The 25,558-nt window shown below is 40.9% G+C and overlaps 1 protein-coding gene and 1 long non-coding RNA gene across 3 annotated transcripts in view; one reads left to right on the top strand and one right to left on the bottom strand.

Annotated features, from left to right (window-relative positions):
• Positions 1–4,125: 4,125 nt before the first annotated feature.
• Positions 4,126–10,544, bottom strand: LOC121279776. Its single transcript, XR_005943493.1, has 3 exons — positions 10,501–10,544; positions 7,432–7,496; positions 4,126–4,247 (listed from the first exon to the last, which is right to left on the bottom strand). It is a non-coding gene; the product is annotated as an uncharacterized LOC121279776 (long non-coding RNA).
• Positions 10,545–12,586: 2,042 nt separating this feature from the next.
• cep89 (centrosomal protein 89) overlaps positions 12,587–25,558 on the top strand; it is a 142,447-nt gene continuing 129,475 nt past the window's right edge. For both annotated transcript variants that reach the window (XM_041191545.1, XM_041191544.1), the window contains exons 1-4: positions 12,587–12,746; positions 19,410–19,516; positions 20,565–20,738; positions 23,317–23,524. In XM_041191545.1, the coding sequence (XP_041047479.1) occupies positions 12,708–12,746; positions 19,410–19,516; positions 20,565–20,738; positions 23,317–23,524 (528 nt within the window). In that variant the 5' untranslated portion in view covers positions 12,587–12,707. The remainder of the gene's footprint in view (positions 12,747–19,409; positions 19,517–20,564; positions 20,739–23,316; positions 23,525–25,558) is intronic.

Genomic DNA, 25,558 nt, shown 5'->3' with positions numbered 1-25,558 from the left:
AGGCTATAGGCCCTGACAACATTCCAGCAATAGTACCGAAGGCTTGTGCTCCAGGACTAGCTGCGTCCTTAGCCAAGCTGTTCCAGTACAGCTACAATATTGACATCTATCTGGCAATGTGGAAAACTGCCTAGGCCTGTCCTGCCCACAAAAAGCAGGACAAAGCCAGTCAGGCCAATTACTGCCCCATCAGTCTACTCTCAATCATCAGCGAAGTGATGGAAAGTGTCACTAACAGTGCTATCAAGTGGCACTCACATAGCATAACCTGCTTGCTGACGCTTAGTTTGGGTTCTGCCATGGACACTCAGCTCATTACAGCCAAACATGGACAAAAAAGCTGAACTCAAGAAGTGAGGTGAGAGTGACTGCCCTTGACATCATTGATCGAGTGTGGCGACAAGGAGCCCTAACAAAACTGGAGTCAATGAGAATCAGGGGAAGAATTCTCCACTAGTTGGAGTCATACCAAGCACAAAGGAAGATGGTTGTGGTTGTTGGAGGTCTGTCATCTCAGCTCTGCAGGAGTTTCTCAAGGTAGTGTCCTAGGCTTAATCATCTTCAGCTGCTTCATCAATGAGCTTTCTTCCATCATAAGGTCAGAACTGGCAATGTTCGCTGCTGATTGCACAATGTTTAGTACCATTTGCGACTCTTCGGATACTGAAGTAGTCTGTGCCCATATGCAGCAAGACCTGGACAACGTGGGGCTGGTAAGTGGCAAGTAACATTCACGCTACAGAAGTGCCAGAAAATGTCCATCTCGACAAGAGAGAATCTAACCATCTCCCCTTGACATTCAATGACATTACCATTGCTCAATCTCCCACTTTCAACACTTTGGGGGTTATCATTGACCAGAAACTGAACTGGACCAGCAATATAAATACTGTGGTTACAAGAGCAGGTCAGAGGCTGGGAACTCTGAGGAGAGTACTCACCTCCTTATTCCTCAAAACCTGCCTAGTATCCAGAAGGCACATGTCAGGAGTGTGATGGAATACTCTCCACTTGCCTGGATGAGCGCAGCTCCAACACTCAAGAAGCTAAGCACCATCCAGGATAAAGCAGCCCGCTTGATTGGTACCCCATCCACAAACATTCACTCTCTCCACCACCGTTGCATAGTGGCAGTAGTGTGTACCATCTGCAAGATACAATACAGCAACTCACCAAGGCTCCTTTGACAGCACCTTCCAAACCTGCGAGCTCTACCACCTAGAAGGACAAGGGTAGCAGATACTTGGGAACACCACCACCTGTATGTTCCCCTCCAAGCCAAACACCATCCTGACTTGGAAACATATTGCCATTCCTTCACTGTCGCTGGGCCAAAATCCTGAAACTCCTTTCCTAACAGCAGTGTGGGTATACCTACATGGCAAGGACTACAGTGGTTCAAGAAGGCAGCTCACCACCACCCTCTCAAAGGTAATTAGGGATGGGCAATAAATGCTGGCCTAGCCAGCGATGCCCACATCCTATGAAAGAATAAAAAAATTCAGATGTGGGGATGTTTGCAGCGTGCCATTCATGCGCGATTCCTCAGATACTGAAGCAGACCGTGCCCATATATAATAAGACCTGGACAAGATTTAGGTTTGGGCTGATTAGTGTCAAGTTATATTCATGCCACAGAAGTGCAAGGAAATGACCATATTTGAAGAAGCGAGAATCTAACTAATTCTCCTTAAAATTCAATGGCTTTACCATTGCTGAATCCCCCACTATCAACATCCTTTGGGGCGGGGGGGGGGGGGTTTATCATTGACCAGAAACTGAACTAGACCAGCTGCATAAATACTGTAGTTATAAGAGCAGGTCAGAGGTTGGGAATTCTGCGGCAAGTAACTCATCTCCTGACTCCCCAAAGCCTGTTTGCCATGCAGCACAAGTCAGGAGCGTGATGGAGTACTCTCCACTTGCCTGAATGAGTGCAGCTCCAACAACACCCCAGAAGCTCGACACACCACCTTAAGCATTCTTTCCCGCCACCACTGATGCACAGTGGCAGCAGTATGTACCATCTACAAGATGTACTGCAGCAACTCACCAAGGCTCCTATGCCAGCACCTTCCAAACTCATGACCTCTACCACCGAGAAAGACAAGGGCAGCAGATGCATGGGAACACCACCACCTGCAAGTTCCCTTCCAAGCAACACACCATCCTGACTTGGAAATATATCATCGTTTCTTCACTGTTGCAGGGTCAAATCCTGGAACTCCCTTCCGAACAGCACTGTGGGTGTACCTACACCACATGGACTGCTGCATTTCAAGAAGGCAGCTCACCACCACCTTCTCAAGGGCAATTGGGATGGTCAATAAATGTGGGCTTAGCCAGTGATGCCTACATCCAGTAAAAGAAATAAATGTTAAAAAAGTCAATGCTGAGGACACCCTCACTGCATACCACTGTGTTGCCACTTGTGATGGGTCTATTCTGCTAATGGTCAGGATAAACTGTTGTGGTCATTTTGACAAACGGACCACAGGTGTCTCAGTTACAGGTCATGATCGTTTATTTGAGCAATTGCAAGGAGAGAACCATCCCAATGCAGCTTGAGATAGCACTCTGCTAAACTACAAGTGTTCACCATATTTATACATTGATCACGTACAAGAACAGTTTCCAGATTCCAATCTCGTCAACATGTAGGTTTACATTAAACAGACATCTCTCTAGTAACAAAGGTACCAAGGTGGAGGCATCATCTGTCCCTATTTTCACCCCCGGCGGAGACCTTCCCTCCCACCTCAACTAGGACCATCTGTTCTTTCCCTATCTGCTATAAACAGACCCAATCTTGGTTGTTTTTCAACCTAAGACTCCAGTCTGACTCCTATGACACCCAATCTATTATATTTGCATTCCTTTCTGTTCGGGCTGGCCTTGCTAATGGTCACAGGCTCTGAGGGTGTGCAAGGTTCAGATCCCTCTCTGTCCAGCCTGGCCTTTAACTGTACTTGCAGGCACTGGCTGCTTGAATATTTTAAGTAATCCATTCCCTTTCAATAATTTCTTAATGTACCCCTATATTCCCCTCTAACAGTCCCCCATTTGGCCCTTGGCCTAGCCTTTCCTTTTATGTCTACTGCATATGGTGGAATATCGTGGTACTTAATATAGCAATCCCCCCGTATAACCCCAATATTTTCTACTCTATATAATGTCCTGCCGGGTGTTGACATAGGTATGACAAGTATTACTAATACAATGCCTATTAGCATATTGCTATAAACTATACATTCAACATTCATTCTATATAGACGTGTTAAACCTCTGAGCTGGCAACCAGTCAAGTCATGATCCTTGTGTCGTGAAAGATTAAATAAATGCTCATTAGTTACCCATAAAGGAACTACCCCTTCATTAATCTGTCTTAAATTCTCTCAGGTTTGTTCCAGTGCCCAAGATCCATAGGTGCTGCAAACATCATTTCTGCTCACTTCGTCTGAAATATTTTTCCCTATTTCAACTAGTTTGTTGATAGTCCCCGCATGATTTTTGAGCACAGTAGCCAGCCTTTGGATTAATCGTGTCACGTCCTGGTCTATATTTAATTGGGTGCTATGAATTCCCTGATCCTGCTTTAAAATCTCCTTAAGCTTAAAGCTCAGGGTCTGGACTTTCTAGTCAACAATTGCCAGGTTCTGAATTAACCACTGATGTCCTTGTATTGAATATCGTAGCGGCATCATTTATCAGGCTGCGTTTAACGCAGTTCCCTCCCAAGCCTAATCGCATCTCGCCATTGAACTGAGAGGCTTCAGTCATCAGCGCCCATTCGAGCTGTATATAGTGCTTGAATATGGGTTGAGAACCACAGAGGCGGGGCAATTCCGGATATGTTCAAGACTAACGGATACCAGCTCGTGGTGTACATTATCATACAAAACTTCTGATTAACCAGTACCAAACCATTTGTCGGTCCTGGATGCATAGTTGGACAAGGTGGGTCAGCCGGTGTGGTTTGAGGGGCTTCAATTATCTCTACTCGGACTGTGGAAGTAGACGTGAGAGGTGGCTGGATAGTGGTGGACCTCCCGCGCCCGATCTGAAGCAAACCCTTACTACAATTCGAAAACACTTGTTCTCCTACTGTTACATTTATCATTCCCTGTTGCGTGTCGCATTCGGCACTGTACGTGCTGTACCAAAGTTCCTCCTGCGGTGTGGGATGAGCAGTGATGATCCCCGACCTTGTTGCCAGCACTGATACGCCCACGACCAGGATCGTAGATCTGTGGAGACATTAACATCGGCTCCCGTTCTCCGGGTTACTGCTTCGTCAATTGTCATGTATCTTTAACTGTGTGTAATGCCTCCATTTACTTCCCGTTTTCATATCTACAAGTGCGCATGTATCACCTGTCATAATTACCTCGTGTGGTCCATGCCTGTTCGCTCCAGGCTCAGCTTGACCATCAACTATTCCCCTCTTGGGGGTCAGGGGTCCATTGTTGTTTTTTGGATTTGCCTGTTTGCATATCCTTAATCACCTGTTGGTCTCTGACTTCCTTCCTTAACTCATGCAATTGCTTATTTATTTCCCTCACATAGTCTCGCATCCTTCCTTTTAGTGGTCCTACATCTCCCACTCCTACTATGATTCCTTCGGGAAACTGCATTGCTCTCCTTGTCATTATTTCAAATGGGATGAACATGGTGGTCCTGCTTGGGGTAGCCCTAATTAGAATATTGGGTTGTTCCCTGTCTGTTGAATTGCTTTTGTGATGGATTTTTTTTTTTGTTTGGTTCATCCTTTCCACCATCCCCGAGTTCTGTGGCTGGTAGGGAATGTGGAATTTCTGTTTATATTTAAATGTATACATTTCTTTAATGAGTTTTCCTGTGAAATGAGTTGCCTGATCTGAATCCATCTGGATAGGCACCCTCCACTCCTTCCAGTCTACTGTCTCCTGCTGCTGTCCCATGTCGGACCTCAATTCCTTACACTGCTGACACAATTCTACAATGCACCTTCTTATCCTATCTTTCAATGGCTCAGTATCTTCATTTCCAGTGATAGTTCTCTCTGGGAGCTGCTTAACTCTGTCTGTCATCATAGTGTTAATCCTGTGGTCTTACTTTTTGTAGCTGGCAGGCATATTAATACAATCAGTAATACATCTATTTAGCCTTTTTCCAGCTTTCCCTTTACCTCTATCCATCTTGTGGTAAATTGTTGTTAAGTATTATTTCTCCTTACATTTCAATTTCTGAACTATAGATTCCACATAGTTTTACCTCTAATTTTTTTTCCCCTGACCATGATCATCCTAAGATTCTTTTGAGGTCATTTCTATATTGCCTTGATAGTTTATAATGTTTCCTTGCTCTTTAGGTCGTATTAACTATTCCGTGTCAACCAGGATCTCTGTCTCTAGATCTTTGCTTATCTCCCCCTGTGCGTTTCCAATGTCTCAGTTGATGGCCAGATTCTCAAATTCAGTTCCCTTAAAACAATTCGTATACGGTGTCCTCTTTCCCTAACTCTTTCTCCTATTTGCCTCATAACATTTTACAAATGCAACAGCTACCAACTTATCTTGTTCAGGTTGCCTGGACAGACTTTAAGTTAAATAAAATTTTCTCGTAACAGTTTTAAAACAGAAATCAGGCATTGACATGTTCCTTATCTTCTTCTCAAACAACATTTTATTGTTTCAAAAGTAACCCACTAAATTGTGACTAACCCATTTCTTTTAGAATTATCCCAGATTCATTAACTAGGCCAAAAATTGGATTTCTGCCAAATTTTGTCAAGGTCTTGAGCTTAACTTCATATTTTGGGAACAGACATAAAATACAAAAGCTTGCAGCATTTGAATTAGTGCCAAATGTTGTCAAACCTTTTCAAATGAAAATTCCCTTTTGAGAAATTATCAGGACCAAACCTCAAATTTTAAACTTTGTAAGAAATGTAATTTATGCTATCAAAATTAAAACAACCTCTTTCTTATGTGTATTGATTTGTATCCAAGCTATAATTCCCGTATGTTTATCGACACATTCTTTATCTTAGATAGCATCCTAGTGATTCAAAAGTAATCTTCTAAACTACACTGCACTTTATACCTCAAGCCTTGTCCCAACATCAAAAAACAGTGCTGTTGGGATGCAGATTTCCTTTCATATTTAATTCATCTCTTCAAAAGAAACCCCTTTTTTTCCATTGGAATCACCTAGACCGTGTGTTTATGCCTTTTGGTTTTCCCAGAATCCCATTCCCTAGAACTTCAGGTAATTTTTCCCCTCAGAATTTTAGAATACTAACTCGTATGAGTTAATGTAACTTGTATGTATCAACCCCAATCAGCTTGGAAGCTGGTGATACTAGTCTGCAAGGGGGTGGTACAAAGTTTGGTCCATCTAACCCTGTTTAGCTTTATGATACCTTCAAATTGTGATTTTTTTTGCCAGAAATCTCAACTCAAACCTTATACTCAAAACTTTGGAATGTTTTGGTATACTTTTCCTTTAATCTATCATGGGGCTTTCAACCCTAAAGTGCTGAACTACACACATAAATGACAATTTACGGAAGAAAACACATTAAAGCTCACATACAAATGCTTCCTTGCACACAAACAAACATATATTTAGAGGTATGTATTTATATTCCTGTATCCTTAACTTAACGACTTAAAATTCTCATATTCTAAATGCAACTTCAAATAGCAGTGGGGGAAATAAAGGGATCTTGAAGGCTCCACCTAAAGGGACCATCAAACTAACAAAAGCTCACATTTCCCCTGCTCCTGCCTGTCAGTGCTTATTAACTCGCTTGGGGTACCCCCTTTTTTCTCTCTCTCTCTCTTCAGCACAAGCAGCTCTTGTAACTTAGATCAATTATACAAGGTAATAGTAACCATCAGCCCTTTCTTTTCCTTATCCTTTTAGTTCTACCCACCACTGTTTTTGTTCTCCGGGGGTTTCCTGTGGATTCCACCCCTCCTTCTGCATCTTTGTAATTAGGTTTGACTGCTGTTCCGCTATGAACCTCGTAATGGAGTCCGCGGGTCCGCAGTCAAGTTTCATAGTGCTATTCTGTTCCCTGATGGCATTCTGTTCTTATCCCTGTCTATCTCTGCGCAGTGCGTTCGCATGTCCCTAACAACTTCGTTACTTGTGGTATGTGTGGTTTCACTTATTGCACTGGGGTCTGGTCTCCCTGCGTGGCTTTGGCTAAGGTTATATCTCAAACCGTAACCCACCAGCATGGCTCCGCCTCCTCTTAACTGAGGTCTGGTCTTCCTGCGCGGCTTTGGCACCGCTAGCCCACCTGCACAGCTCCGCCTCCTACCCTGGCACCTCCTATTGCCTGTCCTGAGTCCTGCTCCCGATTCTTTGACACTTGACTGGACCGTTCTCGGGTAGGCTTACTGTACTAACTACGGGTGGTAAATAAATATACTCACGCACTTTGCAGAGCTGTCCCGAGGATCCGATCCAAGTATCCTGCCGACTATGCCAAACTCTTGTGGTCACTTTGACAAATAGACCACAGGAGTCTCAGGTACAGGTCACGATCATTTATTCGAGCAATTGCAAGGAGAGAACCATCCCAATTTAGCTTGAGATAGCACTCTGCTAAACTACAAGTGCTCACCATATTTATACATTATTGATCACGTATAAGAACAGTTTCCAGATTCCGATCTCGTTAACATAAGGTTTACATTAAACAGACATCTCTCTGGTAAAAAAGATACCAAGGTATAGGCATCGTCTATCCCTACTTTCACCCACGGCGGAGACCTTCCCTCCCACCTCAACTAGGACCAACTGTTCTTTCCCTATCCGCTATAAACAGACCCAATCTTGGTTGTATTTCAACCTAAGGCTATAGTCTGACTCCTAAGACACCCAATCTATCATATTTGCATTCCTTTCTGTTCGGCCTGGCCTTGCTGATGGTCACAGACTCTGAGGGTGTGCAAGGTTCAGATTCCTCTCTGTCCAGCCTGGCCTTTAATTGTACTTGTAGGCACTGGCTGCTTGGATATTTTAAGTAGTCCATTCCCTTTCAATAAGTTCTTAATGTACCCCTATATTCCCCCATAACAATACTCAGGAACGGTAATTGAGAAATCTGGGACATTGGCTTTAAGGTATGATTCTGAGTGCGGCTTTATCAGGCTGTTGCCTGACTCATCTGTGGGACAGCTCTTCTGACACCCACAGTGCTGCCATTACCTGCTGAGCTTTTGACTTTTATATTGATTTTTCAGATTCAACCATCTGGTCAGAAATTCATCCTCCTGGGCTGTAATCCATTTCCCTGCCACCCCTGAATCTTATGGTGATCTCCAATTATGCCACTGTTTTTCTGCCAACCGCCTGGTTCTTTCCTACAGAAATACCTCCAGCAACGCATTCTCCGATACTCTACTCTTCAAATAGCTTCTGCATTCACTCACCCTCTGCACTGATCTCCAACCCTGGACATCCATTTCTCGATGCAACTTTATCCCATCATGGGATCTCTGACTTTATCTTTGGACAGTGTCCTATTGTTTCCTCTCCATTCCCTGTTTAGTACCAGGACATATCTATCATAATCTCGTTATGTAACAATACCTATGTAATTTGAGATTCCTTGTTTCCATTCGCCTATATGCTCAAGACCCAAGCCAAAGACTTTGACTTGCCCCATTTTTTCTTTTCTTTACCTGTCTTTGACAGGTTCATGACTTAGATGATAGAATCCAGCCATTGTACATCCTGTTATTTCTCCCTTCTCAGGCTCTCTGTTCTCCCAAATCCCTACTCCAACACTTCAGTACTCCTCACACTTTCTACTCTCCCGCCTTTGTCCCAGACTTGACTCCCTCTTAGATAATCTTAAAGCTTCCCTCAATGGAACACAGCATAGGCATTTATTCCCTCAAACCTGCTCTGCCATTCAATGAGATCATAGCTAATCTGCAATCTAATTCCATATACCTGCACTTGTCCCTTATCCCTTGATACCTTTGGCTAACAAAAATCTATCATTCTTAGATTTAAAATGAACAATTGATCTAGCATTAGTTGCTAATTGCAGAAGAAAGTTTCAGGGTGACCAACTTTATAAATTAAGGGGCACAGGGATGGGGGTGGGGTACTGGGGAAGCTGGGTGGGCAGGGGAGACAGGCAAACCTTTTAAAAGCTGTTGGAGGGTGTGTGGGGGGGGTAGACCTTGACAGTGGGTCTACCATTGCGGCCATGCAAGCTGGGATGCAGGACAAATGGCCAAATTAGTAAAGAAGTGCTTCTTAATTTCACTCCTGATAAGTCTGGCTGTAACTTTCTGACGATGCTCCCTAGCCCTAGATTCCCAAATACCCCAAACTATCCTATCCGTCCTCCTTGATATCTTGAAAATTTCCTTCAAATCATCCCTTAACCTTCAGGATTCCAAGGAATACAATCCTAGTCTCCTGCTAGTTTAACCTTGGGGTCCAGATATCATTCTAGTAAATTACACTGCATTCTCTTCAAGGCCAAATATACCCTTCCTCGGGTGTCATGCCCAGAACTGCTCACAGTACTCAGAGGGTGGTATAACCAGGGCTTTGAATAGCTGGAACGTGACTTCAAATCCTTTGTATTCTATTCCTTTAGATTATTAAAGCCAATATTCCATTAACGTTTTAGATTATTTTTTGTACCTCTTCATGGTATTTTTATAATCTGTGAACCCGGATCCCCAGGTTTCTTTGGGCCCCACTGTTTCTAGCTTTTCACTAAAGTACCCTGTTCTATCCTTTGTAGGTTCAAATTGGATTAACTCACATTTGCCTACATTAAAATCCATTTGCCACAATATTGTTCTTTCACTTAATCTATCAATATATTTTAATTTGTAATTTTCCATCTATCTACACTGCTTACAATACTGCCTATCTTTGTAACTTTGGTAAATTTGGTTGTGTGGCTTTCTATTCTATCATCTAAGTCATGAACAAATAGCGACTAGTTGAGGCCTCAACACAGATCCTTGCAGGACATCATGAATCACATTCTCCCATTTAGAGTACCTGCCCATTATCCCTGCTCTGTCTCCTGGCACTTAACCAATTTCCTAACCAGGTCAATAATTTGCTTTCAATTCCATGGACTTCAACTTTAGCTAACAGTCTCTCGTCAGGGACTTTCAAATGCCTTCTAGAAGTCTTTATAAGTAATATCCATAAACGTGCCCCAGTTCATTAATTTAATCACCTTTCAAAAAAAATGATTTGTCAGGCATGATTCCCCTTCGCAATTTATGTTGCCTTTCTCTGATCAACTGAAAAGGTTCAAGCTGTTGAGTCACTCTATCCTTATTAATAGGCTAGTAATTTCCCAATAACAGATGCTAGGATATCTGGTCTATAATTCCATTTTCCCTTTCTCATCTTTCTTAAATAGCAGAGTAACATATACAATTTTCCATTTTAAAGGAATGATTCCTGAATCCAGAGAGCTTTACAGGATTACAGTTAGGGCATCTGCAATGTTCTCACCTTCTTCTTGGGGTTGTCCGGCATGCAGACCTCTTCCTCCGCTGTGAGCACATATACAAAGTAATTATTTATCATATCTGCCATTTTATTTTCATTTCTTGCAGGTTTCTTTTCATGCACCCCTATCTGCTTTGACATCCTTTGCTGCTCTTTTGCCAGGATCGGTGCTATTTTTGCATGCTTTATCTTTTCATTTTATGACGTCTTTTACTCCTTTAGTTGTTTTAGGCTGTCTCTTGGCAAGTATAACTCTTGTCCTTTAGGGACATAAAATGGTTCTGTATCACAGGTTCTTTTTTGAACCCCTTCCACTGATCTACTGTTATTTTACTCATTTAAGGATTTGCTCAGTTTCCTGTGGGACAACCTGTGTTTCATCACATTGAAATTAGCCTTACCTAAATGTAGAATCTTATTAGCCATTTCTCTCTTGGTGTCTCCTAACTAAGGCACTCATCACTGCCTCATTATAGAGAGCAACTCCAGCCGTTCTCTTGTGGACCCTTCCCACCCAACACCCTTGATAGGGACTAATCTGATCAATTTCCTTCCCCTCCCATTCACCACCACCACCCCCCCCGGCCTTTGTGGTCTCGACGAGCAGATCAGCGATCACCATCCCTCTCTGCACCTCCCTCCAGGATGTTTGTCCACCTTTTTATTATCTGCAAGTTGTTTTTCAAAGTCTATCTTTGTCTTTCTCATCTAACTTATTTAAGGCATTTACAAAGACCTTATCAACAATCATAATACACAATCCTTGGAAATACCGAACCATTTTAAACAAGTTAACAAGCTGTAGTAATTATAGAACAAAAACAGAATTACCTGGAAAAACTCAGCAGGTCTGGCAGCATCGGCGGAGAAGAAAAGAGTTGACGTTTCGAGTCCTCATGACCCTTCGACAGAACTTGAGTTCGAGTCCAAGAAAGAGTTGAAATATAAGCTGGTTTAAGGTGTGTGTGTGGGGGGCAGAGAGATAGAGAGAGAGAGAGGTGAAGGGGGGGGGGTGTGGTTGTAGGGACAAACAAGCAGTGATAGAAGCAGATCATCAAAAGATGTCAACGACAATAGTACAATAGAACACATAGGTGTTAAAGTTAAAGTTGGTGATATTATCTAAACGAATGTGCTAATTAAGAATGGATGGTAGGGCACTCAAGGTATAGCTCTAGTGGAGGTTTTTTTTTAATATAATGGAAATAGGTGGGAAAAGGAAAATCTTTATAATTTATTGGAAAAAAAAGGAAGGGGGAAACAGAAAGGGGGTGGGGATGGGGGAGGGAGCTCACGACCTAAAGTTGTTGAATTCAATATTCAGTCCGGAAGGCTGTAAAGTCCCTAGTCGGAAGATGAGGTGTTGTTTCTCCAGTTTACGTTGGGCTTCACTGGAACAATGCAGCAAGCCAAGGACAGACATGTGGGCAAGAGAGCAGGGTGGATTGTTAAAATGGCAAGCGACAGGGAGGTTTGGGTCATTCTTGCGGACAGACCGCAGGTGTTCTGCAAAGCGGTCGCCCAGTTTACGTTTGGTCTCTCCAATGTAGAGGAGACCACATTGGAAGCAACGAATGCAGTAGAGTAATTATAGCTTTGCTAAACATAGGACTGTAGCTTTAAGAAAAATCCTGTGTTGTAAGATCACATGATCTGTGTAAGCCAATGAGTTAGCCACATGGGGAACCTCTTGGGGGAGAGTTCTTCTCTAGTTATAGAGTTTGATGGATACATGTAGTTGCTACTGTCTTGCAAACAATGTTAAACATGTCCACCAAGAAAAGTTGCCTGGCAAACCAACTGTATAACACAAGCACTGCTCTCAGATAGTCCAAGGGCCCTGCCTTGACTCTGTCTCCCTGCAGGGCAAACTCAGAGAGGCAACAGAGGGAGATGATTCACAAAAGAAGCCATGTTCCTTAATTCATGAGTCTCCCCAATACAACCAATCATTATGAAGAGTGAACAGAATCCAATTCTCCAATCACAAAGAAGGACCTAGATTTCAAACGGTCCCTGTTGCTAAAATAATCAACGCCCGCTGCGATTGGATGGCGTTGTCGCCCCTGACCCAATGGAATGAGATTTTGTTTAGGGGTAGCCGCGGGCGCAAAGCGTCTTTGGGAGGTGGGAGATATTATTTTGTTTTGTAAATATTGTTTTACTGGTGAGTTACAACAGAGGACCCGAGTTTTCAACTGCAAAACAAAATGCCATTCAGGGGCGGAAGGAAGGATAAAATGGCGTTTGTAAGTGGGATCGTATTACTCCTCACTCAGTTTAACATAAATGATACGTTTCATGACAACGTCGTTGCCAATAGCTGTTTCTAACTTAAACACAGTCACTCCGGAAAGTAGTATAGTTGGATGCTGTAGATTTTATTCAATCGTAATGGTTTCTCTCATTCAGGAATCTTCATAACCAGATCAGTAAATTCGAGACAGAATCCAATATCAATGTAAATTGAAAATATATAAAAACTAAAAGATAAAAACAAAAAACTGCGGATGCTGGAAATCCAAAACAAAAACAGAATTAGCTGGAAAAACTCAGCAGGTCTGGCAGCATCGGCGGAGAAGAAAAGACTTGACGTTTCGAGTCCTCATGACCCTTTAGCAGAACTGGGTGAATCCAAGGAGAGGGGTGAAATATAAGCTGGTTTAAGGGGGGAAGAAGTGGGGGGGCGGGGGGGAGGGTGGCGGTGGTGTGGTTGTAGGGATAAGCAAGCAATGATAGGAGCAGATAATCAAAAGATGTCACAGACAAAAGAACAGAGGTGTTGAAGTTGGTGATATCTAAACGAATGTGCTAATTAAGAATGGATGGTAGGGCACTCAAGATATAGCTCTAGTGGGGGTGGGGGCATAAAAGATTTAAAAATAATGGAAATAGGTAGGAAAAGAAAAATCTATATAAATTATTGGAAAAAACAAAAGGAAGGGGGAAGAAACAGAAAGGGGGTGGGGATGGAGGAGGGAGTTCAAGATCTAAAGTTGTTGAATTCAATATTCAGTCCAGAAGGCTGTAAAGTGCCTAGTCGGAAGGTGAGGTGTGGTTCCTCCAGTTTGCATTGGGCTTCACTGGAACAATGCAGCAAGCCAAGGACAGACATGTGGGCAAGAGAGCAGAGTGGAGTGTTAAAATGGCAAGGAGAGACCAAACGTAAACTGGGCGACCGCTTTGCAGAACACCTGCGATCTGTCCGCAAGAATGACCCAAACCTCCCTGTCGCTTGCCATTTTAACATTCCATCCTGCTTTCTTGCCCACATGTCTGTCCTTGGCTTGCTGCATTGTTCCAGTGAAGACCAACACAAACTGGAGGAACAGCACCTCATCTTCCGACTAGGCACTTTACAGCCTTCCGGACTGAATATTGAATTCAACAACTTTAGATCTTGAACTCCCTCCTCCATCCCCACCCCCTTTCTGTTTCCCCCTTCCCTTTTTTTTTCCAATAAATTATAAAGATTTTCCTTTTCCCACCTATTTCCATTATAAAAAAAAAAACCCCACTAGAGCTATACCTTGAGTGCCCTACCATCCATTCTTAATTAGCACATTCGTTTAGATAATATCACCAACTTTAACTTTAACACCTATGTGTTCTATTGTACTATTGTCGTTGACATCTTTTGATGATCTGCTTCTATCACTGCTTGTTTGTCCCTACAACCACACCCCCCCCTCCACCTCTCTGTCTCTCTATCTCTCTGCCCCCCACACACACACCTTAAACCAGCTTATATTTCAACTCTTTCTTGGACTCGAACTCAAGTTCTGTCGAAGGGTCATGAGGACTCGAAACGTCAACTCTTTTCTTCTCCGCCGATGCTGCCAGACCTGCTGAGTTTTTCCAGGTAATTCTGTTTTTGTTTTGGATTTCCAGCATCCGCAGTTTTTTTGTTTTTATCTCTGCATTTGCAGGTCTGCTTTCAAAATTCTTTACAACCTTTTAGTTATCTATTCTTTCTAGACAGTTTCCTAACATTTATTTAGAATATTCTTGGAATCTTTCTCCTGTATAAGATAGGGTGGGGGAAAGCATGGCTTTTATACCCTAAAATCAGCTTAGCCAAACGTATTTATGACATTTATCTTAGATAAATCAAGAGGATTAATTTAAAGTTGACAGCCACTATAATTGCTGGATGTCAGTTAGTTTGCCGATGATCTGGTTCTACATGTAACTAGTGATTAATTCTTGACAGGGGTACTAGGTTGTGAATCCATTTGTCACCAAATGGATTCTGTTTGGCAGCATCTGTGGAGAGAGAAACAGATTGGATATTTTGGGTCGAATATGACTCCATATTCAATTCAATGATATGAATATTTTCAGCACTTTGTTTTTATTTCAGATTTCCAGCATCTGCAGTATTTTGCTTTAATCCTTTCCTGTTTGTTTGTTCTTTCATTGCACGAACGTTTCAACATTAATCATTGCCATAACACTTGAGGGTTGGTATCTTGAGCTGAGAAGGATCTTTCTCCATTGACTTGCTTATAACACTGGATTTATGTGTTTTTAGTTCTATTTTTCCAGAATTTTAACATTTTGCAGAATTCTAGAAATAATCCTTTGTTTTAGAGAATAGCTAGACTGTATTACAAATACAGAAGTAACTCTTTGGTCCATCAACAAGGATGGAACAGTGGAGTCTTGTGCAGCAACTAAGGAATTATGGGAAGACCTAGATAATATTTGAAAGTGGGTGGAACTGTGGCAGCTGAAATTCAATGCAAATAAATGCAACTTATGTTTGCACGTTGAAAGAAAAATTACTGAGATATTATTTAATTAACCAGGGAGAGGGATGAAAGAGATGCGGGAATTATAGTAAACTTAAGTCTGACTATTTCTGGACATTGTAGATCAGCAATAAACAGCAGCAGAATGTTGAACTATATTGCCAAATCAGTAAAGTATGAGGTTGAGGCAGTCATGCTGAAATTGTATCGTGCTCTGTAATCTATCCTGCTCACTGAATGGCAAAGGAAACTTCCAATCCTTGGAAGAAGTGCTGAGAATGGCCACAAGGCTGCCCTAGTTAGTGCAGTGGAAAGCTTAGAAACATTTAGATGGTTCAATTTAAGGGAGGTGAATGAAATGGGACCTTATTGAAATATAGAAGATATGTAATAGGTTGAAAAAAGTTAATCCTGTACAACTGATAAAAGACAAGTTCAAAGTTAATGTCAGAAAGCACTTCTTCACAGAGGGTGTGAGTAATACCTAGAACGCTGGGAAGCAAAATGTCAGCTGTCATTCAAAATAATTAGTTCCATGATAGGAAGATTATATTATTCCATGAGTTCCTTCATCTGTTCATAACTTTGAAGAGCTGTCTATATTCAAACATTAAGGTAATGTCTGTCATTTGCATCCTTTTCCTTTAGTGCTTGGTAACTGGTGCATTTTCTTCTGGTAGTTTCTTTAAATTAGATTAGACTACAAGAGGAGGTGAGCAGGAAAGTAGCTGTGGGTAACACCGAGTAGAGAGCCAAAAGAGCAGACAATGGAAGGCAGGAGTGATGAAGTCATGAGCATGCTCATGCCTTTGTGCTCTGCATATGAATTCTTAATGTTCGGCTTTAAAATGTGGGCTGGACTTTGATGTTGATGGACCTGGTGTATTTTGGTCTTGGTTCCTTACTTTGATGGGCGAGGAGAGAAAATAATCTTTGAAGTGATTTGGAGGTGGAATGGGCATGTTTCTGGGAAACATTCTTTTGTGAATTATTGAAGTTTGCTCTTCATGATATTGTGGTTTATTTTTAGTGGCATATTGTAAGTGTGCAACTGTCTTATTGGCTATAATCTGAAGGTTTATTTTTGTTGAAAAAAATGATTGGGCTGTTACATTTCCTGCAGAGGGTAAATTCATTTTGCAGAGGAGAAAGATTTCTATATCATATGACTAGCGAATCACAAAAGTAGAACATAACCAGTTAGAAAGGAGAAATACTATTGATTTTGAGGAAGAAGAAATGGCACTTAACCAATTAAAAAGAAGAGATTTCATGGGTATTCACAAATATCTACTTTAGCAAATAGTCATTTGAGAGAATTTTTATATAGATATGTAAATAAAATATTTCTATGCAAACTTCGATTTAAGATGTGTATTTTTAATTTGAATAGTAACCAGAATTTTCTGTATAATATTTTTGTAATTTACAGTACAATTGATGCAGGTACCTGTATTTGATGTTTGTTGGTTGTTTAGAATTGGGTCTTTAGCTAACCATCAAAAGAAAAGTAGAAAGTTGGTTACTATTTTACTGCAGATGATTCTTAGTTGAGATTCCAGCTACTACTATTATCTAAATAGTAGTCCATTATTGTTGACAATTGCATAGGAAATATAAATCTATAGCACCTCTTCAATTGGTTTTGTTGATTTCCATGACTTGAACATGAATATTTTTACTGCATGTTTTACTGAAATCAGTTGTTTAAACTATGAGTACAATGCTTGACTTGGTTCATCAATGACACTTTCATAAGACCATAAGACATAGGAGCAGAATCAGCCCATCGAGTCTGCTCCACCATTCAATCATGGCTGATAAGTTTCTCAACCCCATTCTCCCACCTTCTCCCCGTAACCTTTGATCCCCTTACCAATCAAGAACCTATCTATCTCGGTCTTAAATACACCCAATGACCTGGCCTCCACAGCCTTCTGTGGCATTGAATTCCATAGATTCACCACTCTCTGGCTAAAAAAGTTTCTCCTTATCTCTGTTCTAAAAGGTCTTCCCTTTACTCTGAGGCTGTGCCCTCGGGTCCTAGTCTCTCCTACTAATGGAAACATCTTCCCCACTTTTTTTTTGTCTTGGGAGTTGCTGTAAGGAGGTCTTGTGGCACAGTGGGTAGGGCCCCTGCCTCTGAGCCAGAAGTTCTGGTTTGAAGTCCCTCTCCAGGACTTGATGGTCAAGGAAAATGTGTTCATCACACAGCCAACCAGGTTCAATATCAACCTGTAAGTTCTTCCAACATATGCCATTGGCAGGCAGTAAGAGTGGGAGAGATTCCTGGTCAGCTATGTGATGGGAAGAAAATTAGAGCCCCTACCACTACTATTCATAGCTCTGGACTACAATATGCATGTAGAAGTGCATATTGGTACAGCAATTCAGACTCCTTGCTGAGCTAGTTGCCTCAAATGGCTGGCCATTTGGTGTGGATCAGATTGGTGCCAACAGTACATGGTTCAATCTCCTTCACTGGCTAGGTTAGATTTGGGATCTGCCTCCTTGTCTTGCCCGTGGTGGAGGTTGTGACGCTGTGGGTTGGACTTGCCTTTAGGGCAGCAAACTGAAGAAGAAGAAGTTGCTGTAAGTTGGGTTCTGATAGTTGCCTCCTAAAAATATGCCAATGCGGTTGTTGCAAGGTCTCTACAATAAGCAGCTGTTTCAACAAGCTTAATGGTTTTCTGGGCTCTCAGCCAAGCCTTATTATGTATGCTTGGCTGAGAGCCCAGACAACTATTACTCTTGTTGAAACACCTGCACCCCAGAAAAAACAGTGCTTGATTGACAGCTCAGGCTGTCTGATATCTGCTGTTAATTTCACAATGTTTATTTACACAACATTAGGTGATTTCAAGTGTTTGTGGCTTTTGTTATTGATACTTCAAAGAATCTGGATGATTGATACTTTTATTAGCTTGTAGTGAAATGACTTTTTTTCAACGTAGGAGAAAGTTATGAATGAATTAATTTTTTTCAAAGTTTTTATTTACACTTTCTACTGTCACTATAGAGTTCATTGGTTCTAGACAGTGTATAGAGGGTCAATGGGTATGGAAGTTGGCATGGGGCATGAAGGGTAATGGGGGTGTGGGTGGAAAGGCAGAGCTTGACATAGGGGTTGGTGGAAGGGCAGACCTTGGCTTTAGGGGGCAAGCGGAGGACCTTTTCAACTTACCTTTTAAAAAGACCCCTCATACAGTCAAGGGTTCACGACTCCTCTAAGAGGCCATGGACTATGACCCTTTAGAAATCTGGCCTGACTGCATGAAAATTGCAGAGGAGTAGGAGATGCCTATCTCGGCAGTGGAGCCAGCCAGGTCGGAAGTGCTGGATGTGATCTTTTGATACCTTACTTATGGAGAGATATACTTGCACTTGGAGGCAGTTCAGATGAGGTTCAGTAGGCTGATTCTTGGGATGATGGTTTGTCTTATGAGGAAAGGCAGAGCAGGTTGTGCCTATACTCAATGGAGCTTAGAAGAACTAAAGGTGATCTTATTGTAACATATAAGATTCTGAGGGGGCTTCACATGGTAGATGCTGAGAAGATGTTTTCTCTTGTGGGGAAATCTAGAACTAGGGGTCACAGTTTAAAAATAAGGGGTCTTCATCTTAAGCTGGAGATAAGGAGGAATCTCTTCTCTTAGAGGGGTGTTAGTGTTTAGAATTCTTGTCTCCAGTGAGTTAGATTGCATTTTGATTGATGAGAGTCAAGGGTTACCAGGAGCAGGCAGGAAAGTGGAGTTAAGGCCAAATTCATATCAGCCATGATATTATTGCATGGTGGAGCAGGCTTGTGGGCTGAATGGCCTACTCCTGTTCTTATCCTGACTTGGAACTATATCGCTGTTCCTTCACTGTTGCAGGTCAGTCCTAGGAATTCCCTTCCTAACAGCTCTGTGGGTGCCTGTACAATACATGGACTACAAGGGTTCAAGAAGGCAGCACACCACCACCCTCTCATGGGCAATTAGGAATGGGCAATAAATGCAGCCTAGCCAGCGATGCCCACATCTTGTGAACAAACATATATAAAAAAATTCTTCTGTTAATATTGATCCAGTACTGTAACCTTAATTTCATTAGTTTTGCATATTTTCCCTGTATTTTTGTTGCCTTGACTAACCAAGCTTTTGACCATTTGCCTAGAAACACATAGCTCATGGCTTGGTTCCTGCAGCCACCATAGCTCCCAGAGCTGCTGTACCCCGCACTCCTCCCCCTCGTAGCCCAGAGCCTTCTCCAGAGAGGCCAAGGTACACTGGATTCTCAGTTTTATTTATATTTTTGAATGCTTGTTGTCCTAAAAATATTAATCTAATAGACTTGGTTCACACAGGCGATTCACCTAAAGCTTATGTTAATTATTTGTTCACTTTCAAAACTACATGTTTTTCAACCTTTTTTGACTATGCCTGGTGATATTGCTGGCTTGTATTACACTGTGTTTATTTGATATCCTAGTCAATATATATCATTGCTAATTTATCTGAAATGACAATTTACTTGAAATTGGTATGTGTTGTTTAGATTATATGAAAAATGTTTGTTAATTTGTTAGTGCTCATTTGGAGCATTTATAATATGAACATCTTAGTTGTTACCTGGGGGTCCGGTTAGCTCAGTTGGCTAGACTGCTAGCGTGTGATTCAGAATAACTTTAGATCCCCATTCTGACTAAGGTAGACTTTGGACCTGCATCCTCGCCCTGTCCCATGGTAAAATCATGGCATAAGCTGTGGTTCAGCGACTCTCAAGCAACTGAGGGTGCTATCTGGAGAAGTTGTTGTAACCTGCTGATGTATATTGTACAGAAGCATTGGAAAAATATCAATTCCTGGGTAGATTAACTTTGTATACTTCTAACAAATCTTAGGGATGGAAGTTCTGTAAAAGAGAATGGAATCCTAGTAGAGATAGATAATTGTTAGTCAAATTTCACAATGAATTCTAAATTGTCATTGTGTGTTAGTTCCTTAATGGATCCTCACTATAAGAAAGTAGAGGAACTCACTGCTGAAGGGCGTTTTGAAGGACAGAGACAGTAGGGCCAGGAAACATAATTGTGATTGTCATTATCATCTGGTATGTTTCCAAGCTGGAAAGAAAGACTTCTTTGAATAATGGAAATCTGAGAGTAAAATGTGCAAGATTTCAGTTTGCAAAATGTATGAGTTTATAGAGCAAAAAAATGCAACTTTTTGGCTAATCTTATAGAGATTTTAAAATTATCTTCTCTGAAGAATATTCAACTGTACAGTGTGTATTGTTTCTATTGTAAATTCAACTCATTTACTATTTCAGGTCAGCATTGGCAGCGGTAATTTTAACCTCTTGCTTGACTGGTCATACAGTTGCTATTCCACAACCACATTTAACAGGGCTTCGTCAGAGGTCCTATTCGGAAAGTGATAGCACACATTCAGATCAAAGGAGCTTTCTTGAACCTTATGCCACTGTGGCTGACCTGGGGTTAAGGTATTGTACAGTTAATTCATTGCATCTTAATTGAGTAGTTTATTCAGTACAATTGTTACAAATGTCTGTTTTTTTTAAAGAGAGGTGTGAAATCTGATTACCAGCTCAAAATCTCCCATATTCTTTTTTCTCTTTGTCTTTTCAGGTTAAAATTGATCTCTCAACTATTTCCATCATAATTCACACTGATGTGTGGAAGCACAAATGTCCTCTTTTGTTTCATGGTTCATTACCGTTGCTAGTTCTCATTATGTGTGCACAAATACACTCAAACCTGAACTATTTTTCCTCCTTTATTAACTGCTAGGTCCTTGGAAACTCTTTGTTCCAAACCTGGTTTAACCTTGCAATACGTCAAGAGATACATATCCAGGGTCTCAATTACTGACTCTGCCAATGTTCCTGGGGCCAGGGGAAGTACTTGCTTTTCATGTCAGTGTTGAATATCCACAGCACTTCCGTGAATATGGGTGATTACCTTTCAAGGAGGTCAGAAAGTCTGGTGGAAGAGTGGTGCAATGAGGTGCGTAAGCTGGATCCCTCCCAGGAATCATCATATAACAGTTCCCAATGCCCCTTAGGGCTGCACACAAGCATTGTTTTGAAAAAGAAGTTCAAGTTCTTTTTCAGGGGTCCAGACCATAATTCTGACTTGGACTCCCAGATGGTCTGACCAGGCACTGATCCTTCTTTTGACTGAGTGGCAAGAGTTGCTGGAACTCTGATGGTTAGTATCCCTGGCCCTGGCCATGCTCTCGCCATCTTAGGCACCAAAGACTTTTTAAGGGATGGCCTGAGGATTTTTTTCCTTAAGACTGAGCTTGAGTTGTAGTGTAAACCTTCACGGTTCTTAGTTCACTGGTGTCCTGGGTCACATTCTATTTTTACGTAAAATTTTGGGTGGAGTTGTTTCCTACGGAGTGTTAGTGCAAGAATTGAAATACATTAACAAAGGGATCAAGTATATACATCTCAGCAATAGGGGCCATACAAGTGAAATGCGCACATTTTTGGTCTTAGGTTTTATAAGAACTTCTTCAATTTGAGGAAACCTGTGTAACCAGCTGTATTGTTCAAGACTGAAATGTCATTTTGTTTGAAATCTAATGACATGGATGTACCAAGCTCCTTGGATTCCATGAAGAGATCTTATACTGAAGGCTTTAACTATTGTCATCCTCTGTTAGTCTCATGATTTGGAATATATTATAAGTCAAATCCTTGAGTCACTTCAGTGTCCTATTTTAACATTTGCTATCTAATTGCAAGTACTTGTGCATAATTTTAACCTAATCAGCCTAGCAGGAAATTGATAAAATCGGGCCGGTTTTACACTTCGCTCAATTTTACTTGCACTAAAGTTAATGGAAAGCAAAATCAGTTCATGTAAAACAGGCGCTCGGTCCATCCTGTCAGTTCCCTATCATGTGGGTTAGTTTAAAATTATTTCAATTCTTAAATCCAATTCTTCTGTTTGTAAAATTAATTTTTCAATACCTTTTAAGTATCTTAAAAAATCTCTTCATTAGAAACAATTTCCTGTTATTCCCTCTCAATGTGTAACCTCTTATTGTCTGCATGAGCCTTCTTGTAACGTTTCTGTCACATGCTGGATTCCCATTCACTCCTATTTCTGCATTGAGCAAAAAAAACTTTCAACATTGAACTTTAGCCTAATCCTCAGTCTCAATGCTGTGTGCATTGAGTCTGCCTTAAGTTATCACCCGCTAGAATATTTCACTTATTGAACTTATCCTAGATATTAGATTTAAATATTTAAATGAGTGCCCAGGTGGGAGAAGTACTTTTCATTTTGTGTTAGTGTACCTACGTAAGATTAAAAAAAAATTTCCAAAGGAAAAAACCTGTTATCTGGGATTATTTCACCTCGATACTGTGTTTCACATTTGTTTCTCTCTATGAAGAAAGGCAATTTCTGGTTGTCTCTTTGCTAACATTTTTACAGGTTGATAAGAGACTCAAATAGCTGTTTTCCATATGAAGGAAATCAATTTGGCTAAGTGAGGACTAAATTCCTCTTTTAATGAAAAACCATAGAATGTGTTTTTTCCTTAATTAGATTGCTTTCTCAAAAGTCACATATTTCAAACCACACTTTTCCTTGATTCCTTTAGTGGGTAACTGATTACAAAGAACATATAGTTTTACATTGTGCAGGTAAGAGGAACCTCAACAGTAAGTTGGGTAGAACTGGAAGAATTTTTTTCAGTTACAAAGGTGGAAGTACCTCGGGTTAACAGTAGTCCTTCTCTTGATAATATACTCTCTTCAATGCATTTTTACTTGCAACTGTTGAAATAAAAAGAATCTCTTGAATACTTTATGTGCCATGGCTGAGAGGCTGATTAAAGCTACAACTTGCTTACTAGCCGAAGGATTCTTGTTGCATCATTTTTATTCAAAACTCTTGAAACTGACATATGATTCTGAATATCAAACTTTGGTATAGAATTCATTTTTGCATGTTATTTCCCAGTACATCTGTTAAGTGCATTTTAAACAATTGTGGAAGATCTGTTACTGGTTTCCATCATTGATTTCTGTTCTCTTTGAAAAGGAATGAAAGGCAAAATATTGTTAGGGGCAGGCCTCAATTACCACTGCCTTCTGATTCTGATGAAGAATATCATGAAGAAGAAGAAGATGACTTAGACTTGGAACAGTTGTCAGATAAAGCAGATCAACCACATTACTATGTTCTAGAAAAAGAGGAGGAAGTGGAAAATAAAGAGCCCATGTATGCTATCCCTTACAAGGAGAAACAGGTAAATGTTTTCATTTGATATATTTTTGCACTTAAATTATATTGTGAAAAGTCAGCATCCTTTTCATGGTAAGGATGGTTTTGAATCTCAATATATAATTGAATACTGTAACACAGCTTTCAGTTTAAAAATGGGACAACCCTAAAATATCAGGAGGATATGTAATTCTGCAGAATTTCATAGTAAATCCTGGTGTTGCCCACCTTCACTTCTTGAAGTCCATGGGGAACTGAATTGAGCATATCTGGTGCACAGTGTTACGATCAGGTGAGAAGGCGTGAACCGGCTCTCCTCTATTCAACCTCCTTGGTTGATAATAACAATGGTTTAAGTTTCTCTTTCAGGAGGATATGCCTTTTCCAAATCCAACTGTAATTAACTATTTAAGCTGTGAGCAAAAAGGAGCCAATCAAACAAGATTTTCTTGAGTCAAAGAAAGAGCAAATTTATTAACCACTAAACCCAAGGGAAAAAAAAAACGTGACGTCACACACAGGTATCAAAAATAAAGGAAGTTAGAGTCCAATAAAAAAAGTTAAAAGGACGTACATTTAAGTGTCCTGGAGGCATGGATTTTTAAACGTTGTGACCTTTTAGGATTAGCTAGTTTCGTGGGTACGGTCAGATGGAGAGGATATTGCAATTATTATGTGATCTCGGTTCGCTGGTAGGTTTCTAGTAAAGTTGGCTTCTCAACTGGGTGATACGCTTGTTCCCAAAAGAGAGAAAGGGAGGAAGCCCAGCTTTTAGCCTGTATTTTTTCTGCCAAAAACTTTCTTGCAATACTCTCTCTGCAGTGACTGCAGCCTGGTCTGAAATACTTCGCCTGTTGTGTATTTCCAAAGGGTTTTTGGGGGTAAGTCTATGGTAGCCATTGTTTCAATATCCAGCACTTTGCATTTTAATATCTCTTCCTTAGTGACAAGTTTCAATGGGTCTTTGAATTATAGGAAATGTCTCTCTCTTCGCAGCGACAATACCACTATGCCATTGCCTCCCAAAACAAAAAAAAACTCTCTTGAGAATGGAATGTAGTCAGTTGAAAGTTGAAAAATCATATTTTCAAAAATCAAAAGGCATTTGTTCATTCATGGGATGTTGGCATTGCTGGCAAGGCCCGCATTTATTGCCCATCCCAAATTGCCCATGTTCAGAGGGCATTTAAGAGTCAACCACATTGCTGTGGGCCTGGAGTCACATGTAGGCCAGTCCAGGTAAGGACAGCAGATTTCCTTCCCTAAAGGACATTAATGAACCAGATAGGTTTTACAATAATCGACAATGGTTTCATGATCATTCTCAGACTTTTAATGAATTTAAATTTCATCATCTGTGTGGCGGGTTTCGAACCTGGGTCTCCAGAGCATTATTCTGGGTCTCTGGATTATTAGTCCAGCGACAATACCACTACGCCATTGCTTCCCCAAACAAAAAAAACACTCCCCTGTGGGTGATTTTTCACCTTCATCTGGAAGGTAGTCAGTCGAAAGTTGAAAAATCATATTTTTGAAAATCAAAAGGCATAGCCTCGTAACAAGAGCCTGTTCGGCTATCCGTCACAAGATTTGAGTGGAACTTGCCATACTCTCCAGCAGCATTACTCCACTGAAAATGACAGCACCCTTGGAAGCCCAGACATATGCAGAAATCCAAAAGTAACTGTCAGTGCTCCCCCAGAGGGTATGCTGTTGAGAGGCCCCAGACTGCAATCAATGCAAAAATCCTTGAATTGATGAGAAGTTCGACTCGCACGCTGTTAGTCTAGTTATGAAAATCCTTCGAAAAGTTACACCTTGATGAATGAGGTGCAACTAAGTTTTTTACAACGTGCTGACTTCACAATCGCTGCTAAACACTTTGTGGGCCATGAAAAGCTATTTTTATATTTGTGGAATGTCAAATTTCTCCATTATGATTTAAAAATTCCAAATTTTTAGTTTTTTTTAGTTTATTTATCTTTGAATTTAGATAGAAGCTAAAATAATCATTTTCATTTGCTGTGCTAGCTGAAACTTTAAATTAAAGGTAAAGAGA

The sequence above is a fragment of the Carcharodon carcharias genome, chromosome 7 (assembly GCF_017639515.1).
Source record: "Carcharodon carcharias isolate sCarCar2 chromosome 7, sCarCar2.pri, whole genome shotgun sequence".
In the NCBI taxonomy this organism is placed as follows: domain Eukaryota; kingdom Metazoa; phylum Chordata; class Chondrichthyes; order Lamniformes; family Lamnidae; genus Carcharodon; species Carcharodon carcharias.
The sequence above is the reverse complement of the archived record's forward strand: the minus strand, read 5'-3'. Positions and strand labels throughout refer to the sequence as shown.